The sequence below is a fragment of the Schistocerca cancellata genome, chromosome 2 (assembly GCF_023864275.1).
Source record: "Schistocerca cancellata isolate TAMUIC-IGC-003103 chromosome 2, iqSchCanc2.1, whole genome shotgun sequence".
Taxonomy (NCBI): domain Eukaryota; kingdom Metazoa; phylum Arthropoda; class Insecta; order Orthoptera; family Acrididae; genus Schistocerca; species Schistocerca cancellata.
In genome coordinates, this window is record NC_064627.1 from 1,103,538,168 (window position 1) to 1,103,547,259 (window position 9,092).

The 9,092-nt window shown below is 41.5% G+C and overlaps 1 protein-coding gene across 1 annotated transcript; it reads right to left on the reverse strand.

The window, feature by feature from the left end:
• Positions 1-4,304: 4,304 nt before the first annotated feature.
• Positions 4,305-5,240, reverse strand: LOC126161255 (craniofacial development protein 2-like). Its single transcript, XM_049916995.1, has one exon. It carries the CDS (start codon positions 5,238-5,240, stop codon positions 4,305-4,307), a length of 936 nt encoding a protein of 311 aa, XP_049772952.1.
• Positions 5,241-9,092: the final 3,852 nt, after the last annotated feature.

Genomic DNA, 9,092 nt, shown 5'->3' on the forward strand with positions numbered 1-9,092 from the left:
AGCCGTTCCACAGGACTACATCCAGCATCTCTACGATCGTCTCCATGGGAGAATAGCAGCCTGCATTGCTGCGAAATGTGGATATACACTGTACTAGTGCCGACATTGTGCATGCTCTGTTGCCTGTGTCTATGTGCCTGTGGTTCTGTCAGTGTGATCATGTGATGTATGTGACCCCAGGAATGTGTCAATAAAGTTTCCCCTTCCTGGGACAATGAATTCACGGTGTTCTTATTTCAATTTCCAGGAGTGTAGAAATGGAAGAGAATGTAGATGAAGATAAAATAGGAGATATGATACAGCGGAAAGAGTTTGACAGAACACTGAAAGACCTAAGTCGAAACAAGGCCCCGGGAGTAGACAACATCCCATTAGAATTAATGGCAGCCTTGGAAAAGCCAGGCCTAACAAAACTCTACCATCTAGTGAGCAATATGTATAAGACAGGCAAAATACCCTCAGACTTCAAGAAGAATATAATAACTACAATCCCAAAGAAAGCAGTTGTTGCCAGATGTGAAAATTACCGAACTATCAGTTTAATAAGTCACAGCTGCAAAATACTAACGCGAATTCTTTGCAGACGAATGGAAAAACTGGTAGGACGCAAACCTACGTGTCTAGCATTTGTAGACTTAGAGAAAGCTTTCGACAATGTTGACTGGAATACTCTCTAGCAAATTCTAAAGATGGCAGGGGTAAAATACTGGGAGCGAAAGGCTATTTACAATTTTTACAGAAACCAGATGGCAGTTATAAGAGTCGAGGGGCATGAAAAGGAAGCAGCGTTTGGGAAGGGAGTGAGACAGGGTTGTAGTCTGTTCCCGATGTTATTTAGTCTGTATATTGAGCAAGCAGTAAAGGAAACAAAAGACAAATTGTGAGTAGGTATTAAAATCCATGGAGAAGAAACAAAAATGTTGAGGTTCGCTGATGACATTGTAATTCTGTCATAGACAGTAAAGGACTTGAAAGAGCAGTTGAACGGAATGGACAGTGTCTTGAAAGGAGGATATAAGATGAACATCAACAAAAGCAAAACGAGGATAATGGAATGTAGCCAAATTAAGTCGGGTGATGCTGAGGGAATTAGATTAGGAAATGAGACACTTAAAGTAGTAAAGGAGTTTTGGGGAGCAAAATAACTGATGGTTCAAATGGCTCTGAGCACTATGCGACCTAACTTCTAAGGACATCAGTCGCCTAGAACTTAGAACTAATTAAACCTAACTAACCTAAGGACATCACACTCATCCATGCCCGAGGCGGGATTCGAAACTGCGACCGTAGCGATCGCTCGGTTCCAGACTGTAGCGCCTAGAACCGCACGGCCACTCCAGCCGGCGTGGTGATGATGGTCGAAGTAGAGAGGATATAAAATGTAGACTGGCAATGGCAAGCAAAGCGTTTCTGAAGAAGAGAAATTTGTTAACATCGAGTATAGATTTAAGTGTCAGGAAGTCGTTTCTGAAAGTATTTGTATGGAGTATAGCCATGTATGGAAGTGAAACATGGACGATAAATAGTTTGGACCAGAAGAGAACAGAAGCTTTCGAAATGTGGTGCTACAGAAGAATGCTGAAGATTAGATGGGTAGATCACGTAACTAATGAGGAGGTATTGAATAGAATTGGGGAGAAGAGGTGTTTGTGGTACAACTTGACAATAAGAAGGGATCGGTTGGTAGGACATGTTCTGAGGCATCAAGGGATCACAAATTTAGCATTGGAGGGCAGCATCGAGGGTAAAAATCGTAGAGGGAGACCAAGTGATGAATGCACTAAGCAGATTCAGAAGGATGTATGATGCGGTAAGTACTGGGAGATGAAGAAGCTTGCACAGTATAGAGTAGCATGGAGAGCTGCATCAAACCAGTCTCAGGACTGAAGACGACAACAACAAAGGCAGGAATGAGGAGGTTCTGCAAATAATCGGAGTGGATTGTACACGAAAAACACTGAAAAGGAGAAGGGCAGAATGATAGGACATCCGTTAAAATATCAAATAATGACTTCCGTGGTACTAAGAGGAAGTTGTAGAGGGCAAAAACTGTAGAGGAAGACAGAGGTTGGAATACATCCAGCAAATAATTGAGGACGTAGGCTGGAGGTGCTACTCTCAGATGAAGAGGCTGGCACAGGAGAGGAATTCTTGGCAGGCCGCATCAAACGAATCAGAATACTCATGACTCATCATCATCATCATCATTTAAGACTGATTATGCCTTTCAGCGTTTAGTCTGGAGCATCGTTCCCCTTATAAAATTCCTCTATGATCCCCTATTCAGTGCTAACATTGGTGCCTCTTGTGATGTTAAGCCTATTACTTCAAAATCATTCTTAACCGAATCCAGGTACCCTCTCCTTGGTCTGCCCCGACTCCTCCTACACTCTACTGCTGAACCCATGAGTCTCTTGGGTAACATAACCGCACCCTCTAAGGCTGTTCGCCCTGACTTCTACATCTATAGAGTTCATTCCCCCAATGTCCCCATCTACTAGTACCTGCAATCATCCTAGCTACTTTCATATCCGTAATCTCAACCTTGTTGATAAGGTAACCTGAATCCACCCAGCTTTCACTCCCATACAACAAAGTTGGTCGAAAGATTGAACGGTGCACAGATAACTTAGTCTTGGTACTGACTTCCTTCTTGCAGAAGAGAGTAGATCGTAGTTGAGCGCTCACTGCATTAGCTTTGCTACACCTCGCTTTCAGTTCTTTCACTATGTTGCCATCCTGTGAGAATATGCATCCTAAGTACTTGAAACCGTCCACATGTTCTAACTTTGTTCCTCCTATTTGGCATTCAATCCGTTTATATCTTTTGCCCACTGACATTACTTTCGTTTTGGAGATGCTGATCTTCATACCGTAGTCCTTACATTTCTGATCTAGCTCTGAAATATTACTTTGCAAACTTTCAGTCGAATCTGCCATCACAACTAAGTCATCCGCATATGCGAGACTGCTTATTTTGTGTTCACATATCTTAATCTCACCCGGCCAGTCTATTTTTTTTCAACATATGATCCATAACTAATATGAACAACAGTGGAGACAGGTTGCAGCCTTGTCTTACCCCTGAAACTACTCTGAACCATGAACTCAATTTACCGTCAACTCCAACTGCTGCCTGACTATCCATGTAAAGACCTTCAATTGCTTGCAAAAGTTTGCCTCCTATTCCATAATCTCATAGAACAGACAATAACTTCCTCCTAGGAACCCGGTCATGTGCGTTTTCTAGATCTATAAAGCATAGATACAATTCCCTGTTCCACTCATAACACTTCTCCATTATTTGCCGTAAGCTAAAGATCTGGTCCTGACAACTTCTAAGAGGCCTAGACCCACATTGATTTTCATCCAATTGGTCCTCAACTAACACTCGCACTTTCCTTTCAACAATACCTGAGAAGATTTTATCCACAACGCTGATTAAAGAGATACCTCTGTAGTTGTTACAATCTTTTGTTTCCATTTTTAAAGATTGGTGTGATTACTGCTTTTGTCCAGTCTGATGGAACCTGTCCCGACTCCCAGACCATTTCAATTATCCTGTGTAGCCATTTAAGACCTGACATTCAACTGTATTTGATGAGTTCCGACTTCATTTCATCCACCCCAGCTGCTTTATTGCACTACAATCTATTGACCATTTTCTCCTCTTCCTCAAATGTGATCCTATTTCCATCATCATTCCTATCCCATTGTACCTCGAAATCTGAAACATTACTGATCGTATTTTCACCTACATTGGGCAACTCTTCAAAATATTCCCTCCATCTGCCCAAGGAATCCACAGGGTTCACCAGCAGTTTTCATGACCTGTCCAAAATACTTGTCATTTCCTTCTTACTTCCCTTTCGAAGACTGCTAATTACACTCCAGAATGTTTTTCCAGCAGCTTGACCCAAAGTCTCCAACCTGTTTCCAAAGTCTTCCCAAGATTTCTTCTTGGATGCTGCAATTATCTGTTTGGCTTTGTTTCTTTCTTCAACATAACTTTCTCTGTCTTCCTGAGTTCTAGTATGTAGCTATTTTTGATAGGCCTTCTTTTTCCTTTTAGAGGCTGCCTTGACTGCGTCATTCCACCAAGCTGCTTGCTTCATCCTCCCTTTACACACTACTGCTCCAAGACATTCTTTAGCCATTTCTACTACTGTGTCCTTGTATCTTGTCCATTCCTTTTCCAATGACTGCAATTGACTACATTCAATTAACTGGTACCTTTCTGAGATCACTGTTATGTACTTGTGCCTGATTTCCTTATCCTGAAGTTTCTCCACTCTTATCCTACTTCATATTGACCTGACCTCCTGCACTTTCGGCCTCACAATCCCAATTTCACTGCAGATGAAATAATGATCAGTGTCATCAAAGAATCCCCTGAATACACGTGTGTCCCTCACAGCCTTCCTGAATTCCTGATCTGTTATTGTATAGTCAATGACAGATCTGGTTCCTCTGCCTTCCCAAGTATACCGGTGAATGTTCTTATGTTTAGAAAAGGCGTTTGTGATTACTAAGCCCATACTGGCACAGAAATCCAAGAGTTTTTTCCCGTTCCTGTTGGCCTCCATATCCTCTCCAAATTTACCCATAACCTTTTCATACCCTTCTGTTCGATTTCCAATCCTGGCATTAAAATCACCCATGTGCAGCGCACTGTCCTTGTCCTTTACTCTAACAACTACATCACTGAATGCCTCATAAAAACTATCCATCTTATCTTGATCTGTTCCTTCACAATGCGAATATACTGACACAATCCTAATTTTCTTGCTAGACACTGTCAAATCTATCCACATCAGTCGTTCGTTTACATACCTTATTGCAACTACGCTGGGTTCCATTTCTTTCCTGATATAGAGCCCTACACCCCATTCTGCTATTCCTCCTTTGACTCCTGACAGGTAGACCTTGTATTCTCCCATTTCCTGTTCTTTTTCACCCCTTACCCGAATGTCACTAACAGCTAAAACGTCCAGCCCCATCTTACTTGCAGCCTCTGGCAGCTCTACCTTCTTCCCAGAGTAGCCCCCATTGATATTAATAGCTCCCCATCTCATTACCATTTGTTTGCCAAACCGTATCTTAGGAGTCCCTGGTTTGTCAGTTAGAGGTGGGACTCTGTCACCTCCAAAGGTCCGAGGAATTTTGCTCTGACTGTTGCCAGCATCATATTTGAAGTACCAGGGAAGCAGGTTGCTAGCCTTACTTGCCACGGGTCCCATTGGGTTTTACCCCTAACAGTTGAGGAACCAACCAGATGGATTTGGTAGTCTTTGCCGTAAGAGCACAAAGGTGACCACGACTCAGAATATGTCCTCTTAGTTCGCTAGTTTGAAATTACGACTAATAGGAACCTTCAGGTGTCCTTCATTTTCAAGCTGTCTATGATACTAGAATCCTGATTACGAAATAATACGTCACTGTAGAAACATTGTTCTCGCCAATGACCGATGTCAGTGAGTCCTTGATACTTTTATTTTTCACATTTACGTTGCTGCGAGGGGCATCAAAAAAGTTGACGAGTGGAATCAGCAGTAAAGCTTATTTTATAACCAGATCATTACTATAATTAGCAACAGGTTATATAAAAAAACATTAGTGTCTGTAAACAAATGTTGTGGTAGTTTTAATGGTAATTACTGCTGTGTTTATTGTTTTATTTCAATAGGATTAATTATTGTAATTTATTGCCAATTATTTATGTATTTGTCGTCTAATAAATGTGAAGTTAGGCGAATTTCTATGTTGCTTTCTCCTATTATCAGCCATCTATGTTTAGACATCGGTAATCTAATCGATTTCGGTAGCGACGATTTTCCAACTTCACCCTTCCCTACCAACAACCTTAACAAAGCATCAGAGCGCATGAGAAATAATGTTTCAAAAATTCATATAAACACATCAGTATGAAAGACAGTCTTCAGGACGGCTGCCGCAAGGGTAGCTGAATATGATTAAAATTCTCCAAAACTAGAGAGAATAACCATCGTACAGATTCTGCAACTTCTGATAAGAGAATAAGTTAATATAAGATGATTGTGTGTTTCTCCATCCTTAGTGGAGAAGTACCATGCTTAGATATTTTAGCGCAGTTTACTCATTAATCACTTAATGAAATTTCTTAGTACTTTCGGATACTTCTCACTAATGCCAAAAGAGCAATCGGGTGCTGACATGCATGAAGGTTCCAAAGAAACTGGTATAGGCATAGATATCCAAATATGTAAACAGGTAGAATACTGCGCTGCGGTCGGCAACGCCTATATACGACAGGAAATATCTGGTGGAGTTGATAGATAGGTTACTGCTACTACAGTGGCAAGTTAACAGGATTTGAGATTGAACGTGGCGCTTTAGCCGGCGCACGAGTGATGGGAAACAGCATCTCCGATGTAGCATTGAAGTGGCGATTTTCCCGTACGACAATTTCATGAGCATACTGCGAATATCAGGAATCCAGTGAAACAGCAAATCTCCGACATTGCTGCGGCCGGAAAGTGATCTTGCAAGAACGGGACCAATGACGACTGAAGAGAGTCAACAAGTGTCAGCGGGCGAACCATTCAACGACATTATCGATATGGGCCTTTTGAGCAGAGGGCCCACTCGTGTACCCTTGATGACTGCGCTACACAAAGTTTTACGCCTCGCCTGGGCCCATCAACACCAACATTTGACTGTAGATGACTGGAAACATATTGCCTGGTCGGACGAGTCCCGTTTCTAATTGTATCGAGCAAATGGACGTGTACGAGTATGGAGACAACCTCATGAATCCACGGAACCTGCATGTCAACAGGGGACTTTGAAACGTCCCCTTAGAACAATTTATACTGACTGAAACGTCCACTTAGAACAATTGTACAAGACTGTGCTTAACCTGGCACACAATAATTTTTAGCGCAACGCAATCTGACTTTCAATAACCCCTACAAAACAATGGCCCTGACTAACTTTAACCTATACCTTTTACAAATCACTTACCTCACAAAAATCTTCGCTGCTCGAGCTACTGCAAAACAGCGAGTGCCACTACTGCCAGCTAAATAAAAGATTCAAACTACTGAAGGTACTAACTACTGATAGGGATAGTTAGCAAATGAAAGATTTTAATAGAGAACAAACACTGTATTTACCTTAATATTCATAATTGACATTCAGTCTTACAGATTATTAAAAATCCGCCATCTCTCTCCCCACATCCACCACTGCTGGCGGCTCACCTCCAACTGCCCAACGCTATCTGCTGTTCACATCCAGCTATAGCAGTTCATGACAACAATGGCAGGCAACAATGCAAACTAGCCACATACTGCACACAGCACAGCCAGTGATTTTCATACAGAGAGCGCTACGTAACGTTGCCAATAAGAAAACATAAATAGCCTACTTACATAACATAAATAGCAAACTTACATAAAGAAAACATAAACAGCCTACTTATAACTTGTAACCTCCCCCTCACTTACCGACCTTAATGACAGTGAAAAATGAAACCGCGTCTACCTAATGGGAGTTTTGGAAAAGCAATCGTCACCGAAGTTAATCTGTCGGTAAAGAGGGAGGAAAGAGTTACATCTAAATGAAAGGAAAAGTGCTAATGAAACTGGTGGAAATTAATTTTGAAAAGGGGTAAAGTTAATAAAGAAAGTAAATGTGCAGCCGTTACGTTAACAATTAACTAGCGGTAATTAGGTATTTGAGATTTGGGGGAAATTATGGTCGCCAGTCCTAAGGACAATTACTATAGTAACTGAAAAAGAAAGGTTATTACACATATAATTAGCACTAGAAGCGTGGCAACTAAAGGTTGACACGTGTAGTGTGAAAACTGACAGTTTGTCAGAAGTAATAAATTTCGCTACACTCTGACTTAATTTAGCAAAAGAATTAATAAAACAGGAAAATCGAAAGTTAATTCAGTGACTGAAGTTAATATTGAGCGTTCTTTCTGAAGCACATCGAAAATCAGTAAAACACGGTTAGTCTTGGACTACCTCAACAATCATTTTAAAAGCTACTTGAATCTACGCAATTTAGAAATAAGAGATTTAACTTTGAACTTGAATTAAATGATTCTGAACAATTAACAATAGAAAAATTTAGTACGTACCAAGCTGAGCTGCAGTCACAGGTAACTAAAATACGGTAACAAAACTCGCACTCTTAATTTGTGCTTGTGCAATCTAAATACTGTAGCCAGCTATGACTGAACTTTGAAATTAAAGCAGTGAAATAAATTGATGCTGGCGTTTGAATTTCAACGACACTCGGATTCATTCCGGAAAAGGAAGGGACCCTGCTTGGTAATGCAACTGGGACAATGAGCAACAAAGGTTCATGCTAAGTTGCTGTAATTATAGTTACTAAAATGGAACAGTTTGAAATGCTGAGGTCTGCCATACAGTTCTAGAACTTTACGTGCGTCCAGTCTTCCTTGTTGGTTGATTGAAGGTTTGAAGCCGTCGATCAGGGAGGTGGAGACAGTCACTCATTGTCGGCCGTCGCTGTTGCAGAAGCTGGATGTTGGCGCGCCTTCTTCTCGACATGGTCACCAGACGAAACGGGCTCTTGATGTGCGCCAGCTAATGCTTCCCGTCCGCGACGCCATGTCAGAAACTATCATCGCAAGTCGAGCGCAATTACAAGCTGCCAAACCCCGAAAGCGCGGCAACTCGCGGGAGCGTCACACAACACACCTGCTCCACTCGCTACTCCAGCCAGACTCTCTCTGCTCAGCCCGCGCTCCACGCGGCAGAGTTAACACTACCAAAGATCCTACACACTTTGATTCTTCACACGACCTATCGACGTAATCGTTCGATAGCAGTTTTCCCTAGGCAAGACCCAGCGTAAAAATACAAATAATATTTACGAAACAATCCAATTATACATCGACATAAATGCATAAATATACAAATAGTAAAACAATTACAATATACAAAGAGACAGAAATGTCATATCTTGAGGTAACAAAGCAAGGAAAGAAAATAATAGCACAATAGATGGAAATAAGAGGATATGCATTTCCGGCGTTACAGACTGTTAAAGCTGGTGGAGGCTTTGTAATGGTG

What these genes read in the sequence shown, in the direction of transcription:
- LOC126161255 (XM_049916995.1), bottom strand. Translation starts at nt 5,240, where the DNA reads ATGGGACCCGTGGCAAGTAAGGCTAGCAACCTGCTTCCCTGGTACTTC.